Below are 23,458 nucleotides of genomic sequence, written 5' to 3' on the forward strand. Positions count from 1 at the left end.
GTCCCTGGGGTTGTTTGGGTGCATGGTCACAGGTCGTTGGGGGTTGGACGGGGCTGAGGGTGTGAGCCCTGGTCGGGTGGTTGCATGGGCTTGGCAGGAAGGGTCGGATGTTGGGGATGAAGGGTTTCATGGCGGGTGCCGTGTGTTGTGGGGGTTGCAGGGAAGCGGGGTGAGCGCTCTGGGAGGGGGTGCACCCTGCACAGTAATGCACTGCTGGGGGGAGGGGCTGCATGGACTGGCGCGGGGGGAGGGATTGCGGGGTACGGTTGTGGTTGCGGGGCGCATGGCGAGTGTCCTGTGCCGGTTGCGGGGTTCGGGGGGCACCGCTCGGCCTAGGGGCGTGCAGATCGCGTGGGCCCGTTTGTGCCTGGGGGGGGGAGGGATTTTGCCGTTTTTTAAACTCCCCCTCTGCGTTCTGATTCCATCTCCCCCGATTTCAAACCGAACCCGGCTGGCGGGGGCTCCTCCTCCCTCCCTGCTCCGCTTTCCCGGGAAGTTCTCATTAACGTCTCTAATTAGCATTATTCCTGGAGAAAGGTTAAGGTTAGAGCGTCCTTCCCTTATCGGGAGCGCAGCCTCCCCCTTCCCCGGAAGAGCACAAAAGCACAGAAAGAAAGTGGGAGGAGGCAGATCAATGGGGGAAGCTACAGACCCATTAATTCACAGGGAACCTTTCTCCCTCTCTGAAACATCGATTTTCCCTTTCCCTGGTGCAGAGGGCACAAGAATAATATCACGCTGCTGCACCTAGAAGGGGCTCTGGGCTCTAACATTTCACTGTCTCTGCACCTGATTTTCCTCCCATTTCTGGGGAGGGATTGTGCTGAAAATAGCTTTCTCCCTCGAGGTAAAGCCCTACTTATGGGTCAATCCCTGCTTCATGCTGAAACCCCTGCCTGCCAGGGCTGGAGCTATTTACACACATGCTCAGAGGGATTTGCCTTACTGATCTATTTATTTACATATATTTGGATCAGTATAAATGGAAAGAAAGAAACTTCCTTCCTTGCAGAGTTCACCTTTCACACTGCATAGATCTGAGACCTACCTGTGTGTGCAGACACTACATTGGAAATAATGTTACAAACAAATAAACAACCATTTCACTCTTTAGGCACCTTGCTTATTTCCTGTATTTGGCTCATATTATACAATGGAAAAAGGATAGTAAATTTCACTTGTTCATAGTTCCTAGCCAGTTTCACTTTTACATTCTCAGGCATTAGGCCAATATTCCCTTGTTTTGGTGGGAAACTAGGGGTGGGGGAAGGATTGTTGGAATCTGTTTTTGCCCTGTTTGCCATTGCCACCGAAATTTTGGGTTTGTTTAGCTGAGAGCCAATAACAGCCTGACAGGGATAAGGAAAAGATTGCTTTATTTTGCAGAAGAAAGGAGAGCCCTGTACCTTGGTACAGAAGACGTTGTTTTACACGAATTTTACAGATTTTTTTTATACACATTTAGACAAAGACCCCTGCTGTGTTAACACTTGATTGGTGGTTGCCAGACCCCGTACTTCTGCTATTTGGTTAGTGAAAACTGGTTTAGAGCTAGCTTTTTTTGCTTTAAGGCAGAGGAGAAAAGACAGTTTAAAAGTTTAGGTTACTGTGTACATAAGGCTTCTGCTTTTTTTTAGTGGCTGCCTGCTAGTACAAATAAGGGGGGGGGTTGCCAGTAACTTTTACACCATGAAAATATATTGACCAAAATGTTCCTATAGATTATATGTTGTGCAAAAATATGTTTTCACAAAACTTTGATTGTGGGTCTAGCTTGGACTTAGCAACATCTCTTTACTACTCATATACTCAGACCATCACATTTTTGATAATTTTTTACTGTGTCCATGGAAGACTAAAGTACTCTTTCATTCTGAGGGATTTATGGGCTAGGAGGCTTAATCATGTCTTTTCATATAAAATCAAATGCTAGTTTGATTTTGACCAAGGTCTGTTTCCATGAAGGTGGATTGAAGACTTGCACCTTCAACAGAGTATTCAGAAATATATAATGTTAATAGTACCGGGCAGTAGCTGTAGTTGCTTGGAAAATTCACACTTTCCCTCTCAGTATCCTATACTAGCAGTTTTTCAACCTTTTTTCATTTGCGGACCCCTACAAATTTTCAAATGGAGATGCAGACCTCTTTGGAAATCTTAGACATAGTCTGCGGATCCCCAGGGGCCTGTGGACCACAGGTTGACAACTGCTGTCCTATATCCCTTGTTCAGCACCTCCCAAATGAACAGCAAGAGCACCTAAAGATTTCACCCAACCCAGAGGGCAAAAATTCAGAATCTGTTGCAAGAATGGTTGCTCCTCCTTGCCTTGGGTAATGACATCTGGAATGTGCATGTGCTCTTTAGTGACACTCTCTTTTGGGTCTTTTTCCCCCAAAGAAAAGAACGATCTTAGGAAGCAGGGAAAACATAAGACAACAGAACTCATGAATTTTCCCTTTTCATGTAAAATATTCAGCTAGGTCTTGTCTCACCTGATTTGGGGAACTAGTAAGAACGAATTCTTATTTTTTCATGTCCTAGCAAGGGCTAAGCAGCTTCTTTCCCCTTACCCGCTAGAAGAGAATGATCTTGTGTGATAGAGAATAACAGGATTTACTGTAAATAAGAACTCTAGTCAACCTGATAGGAAGGGCATTCATAATATAGTGTTGGTTTGTAATGTACAGAAATAGGCACCAGAGCTCATGGATTCCTAACTCTGAAACTGAATTGAATCAACAATTCTTTAGCTTTCTTGGGCTCTGTGGTGCATTATTTGGCTGCTACAATATCCAGTGCCTTTGACCTGAGGAGTTTTATCTTCCATTATTAAGCCTTTCTGTGAACTGCAGTGGTTAAGTTGGGGTCAGATGTGGTTCAGTACCTTCTTGGCATGCTCAGAAGGCTGTGTTTAATGCTTGCTGGAATGGAGATGAGGCTACCTTTTTGGTAGAGTATTCCCCAAGACTGATACTACCTTCAAGGTGGCCAGCAGGAGGTGCCGTCCTTCAAGACAATATTCTGGTAGCATTCTCCCAAGTTGCTGCTGCTGATGTGTACAGGTAATCATGCCACATTTAGTTGATTCTAAAAAGGTAGCTGACTCTACTGTCAAACTAACACTGGCATATGGTGACTGTGCTTGTCACCTATTTGATCGAGGCTGAGCAATTGATATTTCCATTAAAGTAAACAATCACCACCCTAGATTTTGGTTTCTGGAGTCCACAGAAAGAACAGGCCAGAGTAGTGTGTCATGGCAAAAAAGTAGGGATATACTTCTAAATAAAATCAGATAACCTCAAAAAGAAAATAAGCAACACAGCATTAACAGTTCTCAGATCCTGTACAATAAATCGTGATATAGAGGGTGTAACTGACTTTGGAGGCATTTGCAAACCAGTTCCAGAGAAACTGAGCCTAGCTGTAAAATAAGCAGGTTACTGATATCGCCTGCATATATTTACAAGGCACAGTTATAAGAAGAGCTTTCCTACCCTGCTCAGTTTCAGCCTGTGGTGTGAAAGGTTGTTCTCTAAGAAGTTCTGCAGAGAAAAGGTTATTCATGAAAAAGGGAATCATTGTCTGGTGATTAAAGCACAAGATGGAGTTCTGTGATCTGGATTCTGTTCCTGGATCTGCCACCAACTCACTCTGAGGTCTTCAGCAAGTCACTGCAGCTGTTGGTGACTCAGTTTCTTCAGTTCTGAAATAGGAATACTATTGCTCTAATTCAAAGAGAAGTGGTGGGGCTTAAAATTGACGAATGTTTATAAAGTGCTTGAAGATTCTTGAATGAAAGCTACTACAGATGTGCAAAGTATTATTAATATTGCACATGCATTTTCTTTTGCTAACTAGAATACATGTGTAGACCAAATCCGTCTGTAGAGCAGATGTGAATATTGGACTGGAGATAAGGAGAGTATAGTGATGTTTTTCCAAGTCCCTTGCTGTGCCTGGAGTCCTTGTTCACATATTTGGGTGTGGCCCTGTAAATATACCTGACAGGCACTTGCTTTGCCTTTCAGAAAAGAAGCTGCACGAATATTTCATGACCCCTAATCATTCAATCCCATGAACACTAGAAATGAAGCAATAGAACTTTACTGCAGTGTGAGAAGATCTCTCCTGAGAGCTGGAAAGGGGAGGGATAAGGGAGTGGGAGGGAGGAAGGAAGGTTAGGGTAGGAAGGAGGGAGAGAGAGAGAAAGAAAAAGAGATTGTGCTAGCTGATTAGGGCAGCTGCTGTCGCTTTCATCTGTGTCATGACTGGCATGGTACGGGTGAAGAGAAGGCAAATCTGGAGCCAGGCTGTGGTAATGGACTGTGTTCTTTTTATAATGAAAGTTTCATTTGAAGTTTGTTTACAGGAAAGAAGAAATTAGCAGAGCGAATTCTCCCGAGAATCCGGAGAGGAAAAGAATGAGCTGCCTGACTCGCAGGCTGAAAGGGAGTGGAAGGGCAGATTATATTTACCGTATTGCTCTGAATTGTAGCTGGTGCTGCTGTTCAAAAATGTCACTTAAGCTGATGAGGATTCAATAAGCAGCTCCATTGTCCAGTCACAGGATTGGTATTCAGAGCAAAATTAAGAGGGTATTTTTCCATCAGATATTTTGAACTTGCTTGTTTCATTAGTTTTGACAGCATACTGTGTATTTGGGTGCACAAGCCTTTTTGTGCTGCAGCCAGAACAATTATCCCTCTCATTCAAGCTGACATGGAAGTTATTACTGGAGTCATAGCTGGGGAAAAAAGCTGTAGGGTATTGTTTGGATAGGCCTCAAATCACTGGAATCTTCGCTGCCATAAGGAGGGCACTGCCAGGAGTCATTGCTGGCATTGATAGGAAGTCACAGAGCTCAGGGCCTTATTTGCTTTGACAGGATACTCTGATGAGGAAGTTTGCACGGGTGGCAGTTGGAGTACTAGCTAGTAGTGACAGGATACTGCTAAGGGGCATCTTAAATTGCTAAAGCCAGGACTTGTGTTAACAGGGCAGCAAAGGAAGATGCTACCTCTGGGCTGTGTTGCAGTTTGGAGAAAGACTGGAAGAGCACTGGGGGCTAAGCAGCTCCCAGGCCAGCATTGTTTGTGTGCTGCTGTAAGGAACTTCTCATGGGCCATTGTGTGTGGTTGTGATAGGACACTGTTACGAGTTAGCTTTGGGTGATGTATTGATTGGACACTACCAAGAGGCAATTCCCATTGCTGGCTTTATGTATGGTATTGATGCAGGACCGCCGTGCTGCAGGTCACACTGCTAGATCTGCATGCTGCGGAAACGGGGCACTGCTGCCAGGAAGTTAATCCTGCTGGAGTCTTTACATGTACATGCTCTTGTTCTCCCAGTTGTAGCCTTATGCAGCAGGTCCAGGCTGAAAAAGGTGCGGAGATAAGCATAGAATTAATGGAGGAGGATGCCTGCCTCTGCAAGTTTCCACCTCAATAGCATGCTCTTTTTGCTGATAGGTCATATTAGAGACTGCTAATCATGCCCTGAGTCTTATTGGACTTCAGTCATTTACAGCTGGGTCAGTTTCTTGCTCGATATCTCTCGGGTAAATTAATGCTTTGGATAACAGACCACTGTATTGCACTGAGGGCATTTTATATGTAATCCAGCGTTTCACAATACACCTCTACCCCAATATAACGCTGTCCTCGGGAGCCAAAAAATCTTACCGCGTTATAGGTGAAACCGCATTATAATCTAACTTGCTTTGATCCGCTGGCGTGTGCAGCCCCGCCCCCCCTGGAGCACTGCTTTACCGCGTTATAGCTGAATTCGTGTTATATCAGGTCGTGTTCTATCAGGGTAGAGGTGTACATGTGTGCATAAACATACATCTGTACATACATACTAGAACCCAGTGTCCCGTGGGTGAGCTTGTGGGTGCTGAGGCAGGGCAGTCTCCTCTAGAATTTGCACCTGAAAGATATTTTCTTAAGCATGGGCCTGGCCATTTTCATTCAGCCCTGCAAGATGCACTCTGGGCCCAGGCCTTCTCTTGAGGTGGACTGGCCAGATGGGAAGCTGTGAGCAGCAGGAGACCTTGGCATTTAGTCTGTCTAATTAAGGTAATTGTTCCAGGTTAAGCTTTGTAAGGATGCCCAAATACCACAGTGATGGGCACCCTATAAATGCCATATATATATATATATATTAGCAGTGGAATATCCCCTTCCAGTTCAGTCTGTATGTAAGAGGAGGATATTTTTGGTATGTCTATACTGAAAAAAAACAAAAAACCCACCACCACCACCACGGCAGCAGTTCTCAGAGCCCGAGTCTACAGATACTCAGCGTTAAAGGTAGCACAGTAGACATTCCTGCTCTGGCTGGAGCCAGGCTCTGAAACCCAGGGAGGGGAGTGGGTCTCAGAGCCCAACCAGGAACATCTACACTGCTATTTTTAACGCTGTAGTGTGAGCCCTGCCTATCTGGGTCTGTAGACCCAGCTCTGACACTCACTGCCACAGGGTTGTTGTTGTTCTGGTTTGTTTTTTTGCAGTGTCGACATACATTACCTATCATGAAACTAGGGGTATCAGATTAAAACTTTTAGAGAATATTTAAAGTCATAGAACACATACATTGTTGAATAGGCATTGTTAGTCCCCAGCCGAATTTGACAAAAATGGTGTTATACCCTGAATTGGAAATGAAGACAGAGAGAGAAAAGTTGTATGGATCTTAGCCAAAATGCCAAGAAAAAGTGCTCTCTGTTTACCCTGTGTGTGTCCTGTTGAAACCAAGCTGCCATAGGTTTGTAAGCATGAGCATGCTTCTGCCTGGGTTCTGTTAGTGTATGCCCATGCTTGGTTGAAAGTTGCGTGCTGTAGCACTGGCATGTGAGCATGAGTGTGCCTGTGTCCTTATAATGTGAGAGTGCACGTGTGGTTATACGGTGTAGCTCTGCCCTGTGTATGATTTTACAAGTGTTCAAGCTGAGGCTGTACAGAAGCTGTAAATTCCAGGAAACTCCCTCTGAGGCACCACTCAGTGAGGAGGGGGTTGGGGAAGGGAGCAGGCTAACCCCAGCAATTCCTGCCCTGAGTGAGCAGATGGCTCTTCAGGGACAAGGAAGGAAGAAAGTTCAAACCTGTTCTTAGAGAAGTTTTTTTTTTTTTTTTTTTTAAATAGTGAACAAAAGTCTGCCGGAGGCAGAGTAGCTTTACAAGGTGCAGGTGCTGGTTGGAGGGCACTCACTTGGTGCAAGGAAGAGGAGTGGGGATTGGTATTTTGCTCGAATTGTGGAGGGAAATGGAGAGGCTACAAGCCTGTGAAAGGTTGTTTTAAATACGAGGCAATAGTAGCTAAAGCAGAAAGTGGCTCTGGGCGTGTGTTCAGTGGCTCCAGCCCACAGCGTTGGATGGGGTCTCTGTCTTATTTTGGGAGGGAACAAGAGAAAAGGCAGATAGAGGAACCATTACAGCAAATGCGTTACACATCCCCATGTTATCGGTGCTTCCTTCATAACTGTGTTGCTGTGGCCTTGGCTTGGAAGGCCCAGCTCTGAGGTTCCTTAGCTGCTCCTTTCATTCAGAATCTCACTGCTGCTTTTATAAGGATGATTTTGAAATCCAGTGGCTGACCTTTCTGGCTCTGGAAGCTATCCAAGGGCTGTCTCTTGAAGCGCAGTAAAGGTTAGAAAGGAGGAAGAGAAAGAATGTCCTTTCAGCTGTGGGAGTGGGAGAGAGGAATTTAATCTATGCCATAGGAAAAGCAGTGGCATTGCCGAGTGAGGATGTCTGTGACTTCAGAAATGGCTCGTTCCCTCCTCAGAGCGGGCAGTTTTCAGAGCAGCAGGACTAGTGAATAGAGCATTATTTGTAATTAAAAAAAAATGCAGGCTACACTCCTGCTGCAAATAGCAAGGGTGCATTTCACTCTATCATGGTGTTGCATGTGGTTCATACATGCTTGTACTGGAGAGTGGAAGTGCCTCCAGGTCACATCTTGGCTTACCCAACTCCATGGGTTTTTCTCTGCTGTTAGACATCCCTTCCTGTAGAAGAGCCCCGAAAATGGTGTTTCTGGATCGTGGCTGGGCTCGCTATTCCCCCTCAGGTCCCATTTGCATCACTTTCATGGTGGTATTGTGGCTTCTTTGGTATCTTTGGCTCTGGCCCTGCTGAAAAGTCCCAGGAATCTGCAGGCAGATCCAAGGGCCTGTGAAGCCCTTGAAGATCCTAGTCTCATGCTGAAAGCCAGGGATTAAGCCGTTAGGCTGCAGGTTCTTAGACCCTCTCCACACTACAGGCATATCCCCTGCTGCTGTGTATGGGCATATCTCCATGGAAGTCAGAGCTGGTCTGCAGATTTTCACCAGTGGCTGATCTGGCCTGACCCTTCCTGCTCTGTTAGAGAAATGGTGGTGATACTGTTTGGATGTGCTTTTTTGTTTTTAAACACAACGTTCAGTCTAGTACATTTCAAAACCATTTTAACAAAGTCACACCCTGTCTGCGCCACTGGCACAGCTGTTTATCTGCCATGGACACACTGCAGTGTCGATGGAGATTAAAGGGTAAACTCCAGGGCTCAGCCATCCGCTCCTACAGGATGCGAGCTCTTTCTAATTGTCCTCAATTACAGACTGTGCCATTCCTCAGGCACGTCTTCAAACAGGAAGCAGAGCACTGGTGCTCTCCGCAGGGGAAATGCTACCTAGCCCAGAGCATGCTGGGAAGGGCTATTTTCAGAGTCCCTGAATGCCAGGAGGTGAACATGTTTCTTTGGGGATGCAGGAGCTGCTGCACCCCCAAAGGGATCTGGTCAGGAGCTTCAAAACCAAAGCAGATTTAACCCTTTCCTGTTTGCTTTTAGGATGAGACATCGGTGAGCAGTGAGGATTTTGATATGAATGACTCCACATGGATCTCAGCTGACCAGCATCTTAACTCCAGTTTGAGCCCCAGTCAGGACGAGAGCATGCGCAGCCCTCAGAATCTCCATAGCCAGGAGGATGGTGAGTGCTCCTGACGTCCGGGGGGCAGGGGAAGGGAGGATTTGCACATCTTTGGCATAGGCTGTTTTTAGTCACTCATTAAACTTTAACTGCTCCATTTTGATCAGGTGTCCCACCTGGGGGCTGGATTTCCTAGCAGCACGTGCACAGGGACTGCACTGGAGTGAGGCCCCTCCTGTTGGTACCACCGGGAACTAGTGTACTTTCCATCTCTCTCTGTGCTGCTGGTACCTGTCTGGTGATACTCTGGTGCAGGTGGTGGTTGTGATAAGGGCTCTGTGGTTTGGGGCATCACAATGTTGTTCTAAGTTTTCCATGAATCCAGATAGTGAGATAAGAGACTCTTCCTGCGACAAGAGGCAACAGAGTCACCGTGACATGCACTGGACACACTTGTTCCTAGAGCTGAACTCATGGGCAGGGCTAGAATCAGAAGTTACATCACATACAAGATCTGAGCACTGATTTAATCTGCCATAGAGTGCCCACTCTAAGATGCAGAGGGACAGACAAGGGAGCATGGTGAGGCCCTGGGATATGGGCTTCTCAGCCAGAAGCACTCGGTTGAGTTACACGTTTTGGAGTGGTTTTGATCCCCAAGAAGAAGCTGGATACTCAGCAGTGAGAATGGGATGCACGGGGGAGAAGTGGGGGTATCTGTCTGGGTAGTGCAGGTAATTCAGAAGGGTCAAAGTTGAGCAGCATGGAATGTGTGGGAGGAGGCAGCTGGTAAGGAGGGGTGTTGTGCTAGTTCCGTGAAACATGTTAGCTTTAAAAAAGTAAATAAGGGGTGGAAGTCTGAGTTCAGGTCAAAGTTCATCTCCATGGTATTAGAATGAGAGTCAGATGACTGACTCTGCCCAGTTCTCAAGTGGCTGACTCTCTCATTGTCTCCAGAGGGCTCTGTGCAGAGACAGTTTGAGAGCGGATAGGAAGTGGATGTACCTTGGGGCAACTCAGATCAAGTTAGTGTTGCTTTAAGAGAAGGGACTGGAAAACCACCCTGGACTGCGGGAAAGAAAGGGCTTTTGTGCCAGCATATCTGCCTGGCGTGGGTTTTAGCCACTCATGGCCAGAGGCAGAGTGTTGGTGCCCTGGTGCTTTCTCCACTTAGATACACTGGGGCAAGTTTGGTTTATGTTGCAAAGCTGCTGTTTTGAGAAACTGCTGTTTTTAAAGATAGCAGTGCCTGGCCAGTAGTCTTACCGCTGCCTGTGTGAGGATGTGAAACTTGCCTGCTCTGCAGGGTGTCCCGGTGTCAGTGGAAGCAGACAGTCTAGCACTTCTCCTCTCCTTATGAATATGTTGCCAAGCCCTGTACAGTCCAATTGCAGCACGGTAGGTGGAAGGACCCGTTGAGGTTAACGCAGCTTGTTGTCACACCACTTCCCAAGTGCCTCAGAAATGATGCTTAGGGTACGTCTTCACTACCCGCCGTATCGGCGGGTAGCAATCGATTTCTCGGGGATCGATATATCGCGTCTCATCTAGACGCGATATATTGATCCCCGAACGCGCTCATGTCGACTCCGTAACTTCACCAACACGAACGGCGGTAGCGGAGTCGACATGGGGAGCCGCGGACGTCAATCCCGCGCCGTGAGGACGGTAAGTAATTCGATATCAGATACTTCGACTTCAGCTACGTTATTCACGTAGCTGAAGTTGCGTATCTTATATCGATTTTCCCCCATAGCGTAGACCTGCCCTTAGAAGGGCTTGGCTGCTTGGCATCAGGCTGTGCCATCATCTGTTGCACTTAGCAGTCTATTCTTCAGCATGTACTACCCGCCACACCTATGGTTCTAGGCTGGTATTTCTCTACATCCACTGTACTTTGCAGCTCTGGTGACAGAGAACATTTCCCAGCCCCTGGTTTGTGATGCATTCCAATGCCTGTCACTCAGGAATGCTCTAGAATGAAATGCTTTGGATCCCTTTCCCCAAGGCTGCAGTATGCAAAAGGACAACGCTTTAGGCAGGAGCTGAAGATTTCTTCACTGAGACTAAAGTTCTGTCTGTTCCCCCCCCCACACACTTTGGAAATTGTGAGTATCGTGGGAACAACACTTCTCTCTCCAGGGGCGAGTATCCTTTTCTCAAGGATGCACAGCCCCAAAATCTCTACACCCTGGAGGATGTATTTTTGTGGGGCTGTCATGGTGCAGGTGTCAGTATAGAGCAAGGGAAGGAAGGGCTGCAGTTCTTTGGCACAGAAGGTTTCTAATCACTCATTAAATGTTAAGTGTTCCATTTCAGTCGGGCTCCACACCTATGGTTTCTGCCTAGAGAAACCCTGTCTTCTGTAGCTCCTTTCATTCCGTTCAGGGGCTGAGTTTAAACCGTACATGTGATTTCTTCTCCCCTGTCGAGTCTGTGCACATGCCTCAGGGGCTCTCTCATATGGGTCAGGGGAGGAGAGGAATGGAATATACGGGAATAGCAGATCAGAGGTGATAGAGACAAAGAATAAGCATGCTGGCTGTGGAGGACACTTTAATTGAAACCAGATGATTGGGGTCTCCATTAGACTGGCCAATACTATGGAATTTTATAGGACTGACTAAGTTAGGGATGATTCCGTATTTCCAGTGAATACCAATGGCCCATATCACATGCTGCAGTGAGTTCTAGGATGTGGACTGGTGCCACTGGGATGGAAGGCCTTGGCCAGTCCAGTTGTCAGCATCAAGGACGGAGGCAGCCAGAGGGTGTGATGGGAAGGGCTGAGAGGGGAGGAATGAAATGATGCTTCATGCACAGGAGACAAAACAGAAATAAGGAAGATGCGATAGTGGGAGGGATAGTCCAGGAGAACAGTTGATGAGAGTGGGGGAAATGGAGAGGCAAGTGGGGCTTAAAGGGAGAGAGAATTTAATGAGCCACAGTTTTTAAACCCTGCCCATTTCCTTGGAGTCCTGGGTCAAGGGGATGTCTCCTTACGGCTGTAGAGTGGACATGGCTCTTTTTTGTATTGCCCAAATTTGTGTATTTGTCCAGGGACAGTACGGAGAGTGGCAATGCAAGCACCCTGCCAAACACCTTGACCCTGACCTGAAGGGGTCCCACCCCCTTTCCGTCCCCCAGGCTGGGTGGGTGGCCAGGCCCATTCAGTCTTTTAGCCTCTCTGCTAAGACTGCCAACAAGACACCACTTAGTTCCCATTTTTGTAAGGGGCTTTTTGATGGACATCTGTCCATTAGGAACTAGATTGAGGCCATCTGCTGACAGCTTTCTGTCCCACGGCCCAGGGCTGGATTTCAGCAGCCAGCAGGTGAAGGGGGCAACTCCCTGAACAAACACTCCACTACAGCAGGAATTGCAACTGGACAGTGTAAACACACCTTGCATTTAAGTGCCAGGCCTTGTAGGAGCCAGAGTGAGTGCTTTGGTCTTCACATTGACTAGTGAGGGCTGCTGTTTTCAAGACCTGATAATGGCTCCAAAACTGTGGCCCTGGGATTACTCTAGCAAGCACAAGAAACAAGTTATTGGCTGGGTCAGTAATAGGCAGGATGCACAGCTGGAGCAGTTGGCAGGAAGGGGGTGTGTCAGATATTTCATTTGACAAATAGGAAGAGGTACAAGCACTCTCCTCAAGTATCTCACAACATGGAGCAGAGTCCCTCCTTGTTTGTGCCTCATGAGCTGTGTCTGTTTCAGTTTTCTCTCTCTCTTGCTCCCACAGTCCCAATGCCAGTGGTGTGTGAGCACTTTCTCCTCTGCAGTTCCTGCCCATGGGAACAGGCACATTTCATCTTTTAGCTACATCTCATTAGAAAAAACTCCTAGCCTTCCTCTTCTGTGTCTGAAAATCTCTCTCCTGCTATTGTTTAGCTGTAAAGGTGTTTGTAATACACATACTATGAAAGACTTTTTACAAAAGAAAGTTGTAATGCACAGTTTCCATCTAATCAGAGGACCCAGTTCTGAGATCAGGAACTGTAGATACAGATTTCAAACTTTATTTTAAGGACAAATCACCCAAGTTTCTTGACTTGAAGAGCCCGATAAGGAAATGCTATACAAAACCTACTGATCAGTTTGACAACCTGTTCTGAGTGTGATAGTGTGTGTGAGATGGGAGGGTGCGCAAGAGGCAAGTTTGTCTTGCCTTGGGGTGTAGGTGTCTGCTAAGTCTTTAGGGAGCAATAAGCGACTCAGACAAAAACCACCTTATTCGGTCTCAGTGCCCAGAAACCTTGGCCTGCTATTACCCTGCTGCAAACTGTGTGTCAACCTTTGAAACAGCAAAGAGACCCAATTAGAGCTAATGACTTTTGTACGTACCAAAAAGGATAGTAAAAGACACTGTCTGGGAGAATTTCAGAGGCACTGTATCAGCAGCAGAGGTGGTGTCACGTAGGATTGACACTGCTAACTGCAGAAAAGTACAGAGTGAGCCATGGGGTCCCGTAGTGCACAGACTCTCTACAGCACAGTAATGGAGCAAGAACCAGCTCCTTCCATTTTCTTGTGTGTTACTCTGCTGCTCCCACAATGGGAAATGTGAGGTTCTCGCACATTTCCTGCCCAACTCAAATGTTACTCGTATCTTAAGTTGCCCAAAAGGAAGTGACTGGGTGCCCAAGGCCTGAGCAAAGATGAATGGGAACTTTTTACTATCCACTGTGAGAGCCATTTTCCAGGACAGCCTCGAGGGATTAATTTGCTGGGGTCAGTGTGCATGTTGAAGAACAAGAAGAGATCGTCACGGTAGCCCCACCTGGGACAATGTCAGTGTACAGTGCAGCATCCCGTGCAGTCATCCAGTCCAACACAACACAAGTTACAGAAACTTGCTAGACAGAGGGGCCTCATGGCTTTCTAGTGTCCCAGGAGGCTACAGGAGCTTTACCTCACTGGAAGGAGTGAACCATTTTCTTGCTAGTTTTGGTTCTGGCCTTCTCCATCTGGCAGAACTCGTCTGTGTCAACCATAGAGAAGTACAGCGAAATCTATCCATTGCGCATGCAGCCTGGAGGTCTCTCCCCATCTCAGTAAGACAGTAATACCAGATGCTGCAGTGAACCATGGCACTAGGACCTTGTATTTCTACATACTGCATTATGGTGCATTTACTAGTAGATTACAAATCATTCAGACTAAATACCGAGCATTTAGGGAGGCAGGTGCCTGGATCATGTGTATTTATTGTGTTTTTTTACTTGCTAACTGGCTCCTGATAGTCTCTCTGGGGCTAGTACGGAGCAGCAAAGTCCCACCATGTTTTAGGAGTTCTTCCCAAAATGGATAATACATTGCAATCCGTGACATTGCCACATAAAGAGCTGTCACCACTCAGCTACCTTAGTCAGGGATCAGGCTGCAGGTGCTCTCAGCACAAAGCCTGGGGGAAAGAGAAGGGATCTTAACTCATCCCCACCTCCCTTTTTAAAAAACAACAGGCTGTAAGGAAAACCAGCCCTTGAGTACAGACTCATTTCCCTACCGCAGGGAGTGGGCAGCACAGCATTCTCCTGTGTCACTGGGCTGGACAGATCCCCTTTCAGCCAAGGCTTGCCTTGGTACTGATCCAGTGTTTGATTGGCAGGGCCACTGCGGAATCTGTTCTGCATTGGGGAATGGTCACTAATTCCTGCCCTAAGAGGAAGGGCATGCTTAACCTGCTTAGTGCTAAACAGCCTATCAGGGATGTCCCCTGGAGATGTTCCTCAAGGCCAGGGGAAGGAGGCATTTCCCTTGAGAATGTTTTAAGGAGGCAGCTATGGGGCAGATACTGGGGCAAGATATTCCTTGGACATGCTCCTCCAGTGGGGCTTGGGAGGGGCATCACAGAGATCCCTTGGACGGACCACGGTGGGTTGGGTGAGGGGTGAAGGCAGTACACAGGACGTCCCCAGACACCCACCTCCTTTCTGGTGCTGTTTGTGCGCTGTGGTGGATGAGTACCTTGGTGTGTCACAAGGCTTTAGACTTCCTAAGCATTGTATTGCTAGACGTTCTACTTGGAGAGGAGCCTCCCAGGAAAGCACGGGTCGAGCGCAGCACATACCAGGAACCGGGGTTTACATTCATGCAGCAAGTTCACCCTTAGTTATCAGCATTGTTGCATCCTCAGCTTCCAGGCTTCTCAGGTGCCCAGGTCACACCTGGTACTAGCCTCTAGCATGATGCTATATGTTCCCCTAAGACATGCCAAAAGCCTATCTCCCTGCCCCTCAGAGTGCTGCACACTTTTCTGCTTATACATATAGGACAGTAACAGGGTCACTTACCACATCCAGTGGCATGTCCATTCCTCAGTTTCCCTTCCAAGCTGTAGTGTCCATCCATGGTCATTGTGGTGCTTTTGGGCCCTCCAGTCAAAGCAAGAGCTCTCCCTTTCCAGGGTAAGGAATGAAAATGCATCCTTGGCCACCCACAGTCTTCATCTCCATGGACACAGAGCCTTTGTGACACTCATTCACCACCCCTAGGCAGCATGCCTCTTTCCTGGGTTCTCTCTGGGCTCCATAATCCTGCACCCTTCCCAGGGTCTGCCCCAGCCTCCCCCATGTTGATACAGGGCTGAAGAGGGTAGGGTGCCTCTCATCCTCTCCACAAGGCCTGGCTTGGGCCCCTAAACAAGGACCTGTACCCACACCAGGCCTTGCTTCAGACCTTTTCCTCCTCTGGATTCACCCCTCCTAGTTTTTTAGCCTGTCTTCTCCCAGGCCTTTTGCTGCCCAAGCTCACTTGAGTGAACACCCCCAACCTGCAAACTACTGCCATGCCCACCACTTACTGGAGAGGCTGCACTTTATAGTGTCCAGCACCCCTGCCTCTCAGTCACATGACTGGGAGCAAACTCAGACACAGGTGTGGAGACTGCACCTGAACTCCTCTTAAAGGCCCAGCTCACCTCTAGAGAAGGGGCAAGTTCTGTTCTCAGTCACGTGTATGCAACCCCAGAGACTTAGTGGGGTTGCAGACAGGGGTGTAACAGGGCTGAATTTGACCCATAGAGCATTGACAGCCAAACTGGCATTTCCATGACACTCCAAGCACACGTCTGATTTCCCATGCAGGGTAACCACCAAATAGCTTCCTCCCAAATCACAGTCAGTGAGCACTGCCTTGGGCCATTGGCTGGCTTCCTGCAGATTTCACCCAGTGGCCCATCATCCCTCTTCAGGCTCCCTGCCTCTGTGCTCTTCCAGCCCTCCTGCATCTGTCATGAGTGTAGAAGAGCTACAGCCCTTGCAGCAGGGATCAGTAAATCCTGCCCACCCTGCTAGAGTTCTCTCAGGGCAGCTGTTCTCTTTCCTAGGCCCTTTCCAGACTAGTCACAGACATCTTTGGTCAGCTTCTCTTTTCTCTTGCTCCTGCAGGTTTGGGAAATCCAAAGCTGCTCCCGAAACATCCTTGCTAGCCTGTGCACGCGCTCTGTCCAGGCTTTCCTTCCTGCCTGGCTTGTACCTGCCTTTGCTTCTAACTAAAAACATCTTCTGCCAGATGGTAACTCTTTCTGCATGTAAATCAAGCAGAGCTTTCCCTAAATTGCCCTCCCAGTGCCTAAGCAGGGATGCAGATGAAGCCAGCTAATTGATGGCAAGTTTCACCCCTTTCCCTGTAACTCTTTAGCTTAGTTATTTTGGGTTTTATTGACCACATTCACCAGCTACTGAGGTCCCCGATTTAACCACAACACAGGCTCCAGCCTGGCAAGTGTTTCCTATGCCACCCAGCCTATATGACTCCCCCCTCACCCAAGAAGTCCCCCGCTGGGGGTTGAGAGGGCAGCTCTGTCTCCATAGCCCATTCAGCCCTTGACAGCCAATGAGGGGAGCAGCTGGTGTCAGTTGTGTTGATGTACATCTGCCCACTAGGAACTGTGCTTAGACCCACCAAATGCATTTGCCACGATTGGCTCTCAGACAGTAACCACCTTAGATCCCTATTGGCTGGGTTTGAATCGGCTTGCCAGCAATGGAGTGACTAAAGCCTTGGTCTCCTGTTCCTAACTCCTGCCCCATCCTAGAGCCCTGCTCTCATTTCCCAGACACAGACGTAGACTCTTTTTTAGAACAAACCAAGCCAAAAACCTGTTAGAAAAGAGAAAATCTCTCTTAATAAAAGACCTAAGGGCAAAACTTGGCTGCACGGTGGCTGGCAAGAGAAGCATAGTGCTGGGAGGGCCACAGTATGGAGTGTGAGGGGATGGCACAGGCCATCGCAGTAGGACGAGGAAGGCCAGGCCAAGGAGACTGCTTGTCGAGATGCTGCTGTTCTGCTGTGTTGGCTTCTGGGCTTTGGCTCCCGTAGGCAAACGGGAAAACTTCCATCCCTCACAGACCCTGAGCTGTGCTCTAGCCAGCGCCTCCCTCTGCCTGTACAGCAAAGCTGGCCTCATGCCGTAACGCTGGCAGTGGGGGGAGAGGGAGAAGATGGTCTGGGAGATAGCACGAGGAGACCCCTTTCCTACACAATACAGGAGAGAGCAAACAGCACTCCCTTGTCAGTAGACACATTGTGTCCAGCATTACCAGATGTCTGGCTCAGTGAAGACACTGACAGAATACAGTCACAGGGGGTGGAGGATGGACACTTTGTCTGGGTATCACGAGGTTTGCATTAACGAAGAAAGATATGAAATAGAACGCCTTCACTGGATATTGGCCAGCCTCACTTGCTCTGCTCCCATGAACATTTTTTTTAAGCATCTCAAAAGAAATCAGCCAGGCAGGCACTAGAGAAGATGGGCTTCCTGGTAATGGATGTTTGTCCCTCCCTGTTAGTGGGAGGTGGGGCTGGAATGAAGCAGATTGGCACTGGTTGGCCCCTCCTCTGGAGTTCACAGGTTCCTGGTCATTGGGTGAGGAGGAGTCCTTCAAGGCTGCTCATTTGCCTTTAATTAATGTTGGTCTCCCTCCCAGCAATGGCCCTGCATGAGGCCCCCCCATTCTCACTCTGTCTCTCTAATTTGTATTGAGTCTCTCTCCTTTGCAGCCTCTCCTCTTTCCCCTCCTCCCCCTTCTCATCTCTTTTGTGAGTGAATAATTTATGGCACTTTTCATCTTCCCGGCTGTTGTTACAGTGAAATGTCGGTGGGATGCTTTGAACAGTTTTGACAGTCGTTTTAAAGCTAGATGTAAAGTTTTGAACTGTGCTGGTGACATTTCAATGTGGAAACTGTGTTTCCTTTTCTAGTGAAGGGGAGAATCTGTGTCAGAGGCAACGGCCTCGACACGGAGACTCCAGATGGGCAGTTGGCTTATTATATCACAGGATCATGTGTGATCCTGTGAGAGCAGGAGCTGGTGGTACTGACCCAAACTGCTTCTAATTCTGGTAGATAATCACGAAGCCATCGAAAGTCCTGCGTGTTGACTGGTGGAGGATGGCAGAGCCCTTGACAGTCCTGCACAGCAATTGGTCAATTATTCTAGAGTCCTTCAAAGTCCTGGGTGACGATTGGTGGGCTGTCACAGAACTGTGACTAAGTGGTGGTGTTGTATTGCTGGGAGGTTCCCGTGGGCTGCTGGCTCTTACATAAGCTCACTGTTTTCCGAGTCAAAAGAGGGTTTTGTCTCCATGCTGGAGATGTGACAGGCGGAGGAACAATTTACCCCATTCATCTGTAATTCCCTCTTTGGACGGCAGCACATTACCCTACGTTAAAATAGACGTTAAACCCAACCACTTCCCGGCCATAAAACCGCACAGGGAGCAGGTGTTGGAAATGTCCCCTTCCCTTCCTGATCTCTGCAAATCCAGCATCACAGAAATCAAGGATAATCCAGGCGCCTCCTCCAAATGAAAATGCTGAGCCCTGATTAATGTATTTAGTAAATGACCGATCCCCCCCACTCGAGCCTTCCTGAAGAGCCACGAGGCATTTGCCTGTCCCTCCCTTGACGCTTTCCTAGGATTGGTGAAGCTGAAGAGAGATTGGAGATGCTGCTGTCAGCTTCCGTGCTCCAAAAGCCACACAGTGGATGCTCATAACTATGGCGGAGGGAGCTTTGACTTTGCAGCCAAGCATGTGCCCTGCACCAGAGAACAATGCTCCTGCCTAGCGCACGTTAAAACAAGGCCTGCGCAAATGTCTGCGCAGGCTGGTTTTCTGCACAAGCCTGGAGTCATAAGACTCCTTCAATTTTCAGTCTTGTTTCAGGCCTGCATTGCCAACCTGGACCTGTTAAATTCCAGTTCACGGGTTTCAGTGTCTCTCGGCATCAGAACTTCTGCCAGCGGAATCCCAGCTGCCAAAGATTACATGTGAAGTTTAAATATTTTGTTTTCTGAATGAAAGATCAGAACAGTTAAAAGTTACATTGTTTTTACAGTTCCATCTGCCTCAATTAGGGCTTCGGGGTGCGTGGGGGCTTCCAATTATCCTCATTAGAGGGGCTTCTCACTTAGCCAAACTCCAGCCGAGAGCAGAGAGCTCATGAGGCTCATGCTGTTGGGATAATTAATATATTCATGGCTGCATAGCCTGGTTTTGCTCCCCTGCTGTTCACAGGGTTGTACTGTTTGGTGTTTGTGTGTGTTCGGGCACTCGCCAACTGTTTGTGGAAACGTGCACAAATCCCCAAAGTTTCACACTTTTTAACACTAACAATTCTTTGTCTGAGAATTCAAACTGGCAGCGCATCCCTCACTACCAGCTATTCTCCTGTTTAAAAAAGATTGGTCATCCAGTCAGAGAGCAGCAACAGGCCCATGTGAACAAGGTGACCAATCGCAACACAAAATAGCTTGGTTGAAGCAAAGAACCCCACAGGGCTGGAATTTTCCCAGCCAAATGATCTGGCAAATGGTTACAAATAACAAAATTGGGATTGGTTTATGAACAGGAAAAAAGGCTAAATGGTACCTCAACCCCCTTGCCGTGGGGCAGCTCAGTCTTTGAACAGCTACTTACATTTCACTGATGCTCAGTCCTGCTGTGCTGCTCTTAGTACAGCATCGTGGTGACAGCTTGATGGGCTGGCACTGGTGAAATCTTTGTGTTCAATGTGCTCTAACTCAGGGAGTCCTGTTGCTGTATTCCAGTGCACTAGGTATCATTCATGCTCTGCTTAGAGAACCCTCCACTTGTACCTGGGAGGGAGACCTGCCCTGCCAGCAGAGCCCCTGGCTTTTGTTCACAAGACCTCCATATTCATCACTCAAGCCTTAGGGACTCCTTGCTCAGTGTTCTGTCCATTTACAGTGTAAGGCAAGTCAGTCTTGCTGACTGACCCGTGTTGGTGAGAATTATTGAGATAACCTCAGGTGTAGGTCCTGAACAGCAGGAAGCCAGGATTTCAGTGAAGTTCAGCATTCACAAGTTTGCTAAAGCTCTTCTTATCCTGATCCAAAGACGTCTATATCTGTATTTAAAACAGCTTCTCCATGACTTCTGTAGAGTATCTTGTTCCTGTTGGAATGAATTGGACACTCTGTTAATATAGAGAGGTGCTGTGAGCAGCATAGCCTATAAAAATGTATAAACTGTGGCTAATTTGCTTGCAGATTTCTTTGGTAAGTACTTTCATTCATTCTAGATTGAAATCAAATACGTTCTCCCTGCAGTAGCTACTGGGCATTTGTTTCAGACTGCCATTGCATTTTATTACATATGTACAGGTTGATAAGTTTTCTGGAATGTCCTTCATATTTTTTGTCTGTAACAAACCCAAGATTGTTATACCAGAGTTGGACATAAATTTAATCTTCAGCTAGTGTGCATCTTCTGCATGCCTGAAGTGGTGTGCAAAAGCAAGTGCAAGACCCTGGGAAAGGTGGGCTCAGAACTTTATTCTCTAGGAGGGTACTTGGTATGGACAACTGACCTAGAGACAGCCTCTTAAACCTTATCCTTTGGTTGTAGGCAGCAGTGGGAATTCCGTGCTGAGGTGTTTGAGTAGCTGGGCAGTGGAGGTTCTGGTGGATTTTGACATGGATGGGAATAGTGGGCTCATGGGGGGGACACTGGGCATTCTGCCAACAGGGTGGCTGGGAGGAGAGTGGGCATTCATGGAAGGCTGACCATCAGCGGGGTAATTCCACCCTTGGGATGGAGGCTGGCATGGATACCTGCATGCAAGGAGAAAGGCTGCAATGCATCTGCCTCAGTACGAGTTTTGACACCTTTGTAACACGTTCTCAAATTATTCCTCGGGCAGAATAATGCTAACTACCACCCCAAGTGCTGTGGGGTTTGTAGGCAGCAGAGATCCTGGAAACCAGGCCTTCTCCACCCCACTGCAAGTAGCAATGGTTGGGTCTGTGCTTTTTGCCAGCTGTGCGGTCATGGTGCAGAGAGCATGAGCTCTCAGCGAGGCCTGGTCTCTGCACGAAGGAGGGCAGGTAGGTTGAGCACAGCCAGCAAGCGTGCTACACTCCAGCTGCAGCCTGGGGCGAGGGGCTGCCTCTAAGCTAGGGAGAAAAAGATCAGCGAGGAGAGGTCCCAAGGCAGCTGAGATTTTCTGCCATTGGCCTAGAGGGAGGTCTGTGATTGGCCACCCTGAGAGGAGCAGCTCTGTTGCTGTGGCGATGCCCAGGCTTACAGCAGGGCCTGTCGTGCGGCTCGTGCCTCTGCGTACAGAATAATTCTTTTTAATCCTTCTGAGAGGCATCACTGGATAAGGCCCCAGCCTCCCTCTGGTAGCCCTGTCTAGCACGGAAGAAGCAGAGCAGGGGGAGGGCCAGGTCTCAAACTGTCAGCCAGGCAGAGGGGGGGAGAGATCCCCAGCCCTTCCCAGCTTCCCAAGAGCAAACCGCCTGATTTCTGTGCTACTGCCTCATGGCCATGGCTGAGGCTTCTGCTCCCACAACATCCACACAGGCCCAGGGCATGCTATGTGTGCAGACGGACAGCTTTAACACACTGGCCCAGGAAGCATGCCTACAGGGAGGCTGAACATTCACTAGCAAGGAGTACATTGGACTGAGCACTTGCAGATGCACAGCATGAACTCATACTGAAGCACAATGCACATACGAGCATACATAGATGCCCAGGCAAGGAGCACACAGACACGGGTAGAGGATGCTCTGGGGAAGCACACACTGACTCTTCCACCCGTATCTATGCTTCAGTGGTGCACCAGCTTCTCCTGCCTCGGACACATTCCTCAGCCAAATCCCACCCATTAGCTCCCAGTCCTGTCTGGACACAGCCCAGCATTCCACATATTCCAGCTCAATTGTGCCCCTTTCAGTAACAGCAACCTTAGGACTGCAGCCCATGGAGGACGGAGCCACACAGTGGAAGTTAAATACCACACTGAGGATTAGGTCAGCTCTGGTCATCGCTCAGACAGATAAGTGGATCAGAACAACTGTGTGACGGGAAGGGCAGGGGCGAGAGTCTGGTGGCTGGTACAAACCAGGCAGTTTTGGGAGGAGGAGGAAAGAAGAAGGGAACAGTTTAGAAGTTGGTGCACAAGTAAGTAAAAGGGTTTCATAGAACAGCTGGTACCAACAGAAGGGCAGTCTGGACACACATGTCAGGGATGGTCTAGGTCCGTGGTTCTCAACCCAGGGTACATGCACCCCCAGGGGTACGCAGGGGTCTTCCAGGCGGTACAGCACCTCATCTAGAGATTTGCCTAGTTTTACAACAGGCTACAGAAAAAGCACTAGCGAAGTCAGAACAAACTAAAATTTCATACAATGAGTTGTTTATATGGCTCTGTCTACTATACACTGAAATGTAAGTACAGTATTTATATTCCAGTTGATTTATTTTATAATTATATGGTAACAGGGAGAAAGTCAGCACTTTTTCAGTACTAGCGCACTGTGACCCTTTTATATTTTTGTCTGATTTGTAAGCAAGTCGTTTTTAAGTGAGGGCTGCGCAAGACAAATCAGCCTCCAGAAAAGGGTACAGGAGTCTGGAAAGGTTGAAAGCCAGTGGTGTAGGTTTACTTGGTCCTGCCTCAGTGCAGGGGTCTGGATGAGATGACTTCTCGAGGTCCCTTCCAGCCCTACATTGCTGTGATTCCAAGTCCCACTTGGCGCCTTGCGCTTCATTCAGATGCCTAATTGTACTTGAGTCTGTTTATTCTAAGGGATACAAAGTCCTTGCTGCTGCAGCCTCCACAGGGGTCACAGGAAAGTTCACTCATTAAAGTTTCCCTGTAGAGCCAAGCGGGGGGAGGAGAGGGACGGAGACTGATAGCAGCAGCTAGAACACCTTCCTTCCCCCCTCCTTTCACACACACCTTTGGATTCACTGCACATGCGCTAGAATCCCATATGTTCTCTTGCAGTCTGACCCCTATTGTCCTGCTGCATGAGCAAGGATACAGGGAACAGGAAGCCAGGGACCGCCATCTGCTTGTCAGTCGGTGCAGCTTCTTTGTTTGAAGCACAGCTCAGAGTTACACAGGAAGCAGCTCCCGTTCCCTCGCTGGCACCTAATGAAATAAAGGATTTACTGCAGCGGGGAGGGGAAGGGGAAATAGACAGAGCGGAGTTTAAAAATGTGACATCTGACCCAGGAGACTGGCTCCTGGGCGTTCTAGAGCCAGGCTC

The 23,458-nt window shown here is 48.1% G+C and overlaps 1 protein-coding gene across 4 annotated transcripts in view; it reads left to right on the plus strand.

The window, feature by feature from the left end:
- The window catches only part of NOL4L (nucleolar protein 4 like), a 97,661-nt gene that overhangs the window by 59,414 nt on the left and 14,789 nt on the right, over positions 1 to 23,458 (plus strand). For 3 of the 4 annotated variants that reach the window (XM_044985277.1, XM_044985278.1, XM_044985279.1), the window contains one exon: positions 8,839 to 8,980. In XM_044985277.1, coding sequence (XP_044841212.1) covers positions 8,839 to 8,980 — 142 coding nt within the window. Of the gene's footprint in view, positions 1 to 459; positions 544 to 8,838; positions 8,981 to 23,458 lie in introns of those variants that run through there. The other variant, XM_044985280.1, reaches the window with a different exon arrangement.

This window comes from Mauremys mutica, chromosome 13 (genome assembly GCF_020497125.1).
Source record: "Mauremys mutica isolate MM-2020 ecotype Southern chromosome 13, ASM2049712v1, whole genome shotgun sequence".
NCBI lineage: Eukaryota > Metazoa > Chordata > Testudines > Geoemydidae > Mauremys > Mauremys mutica.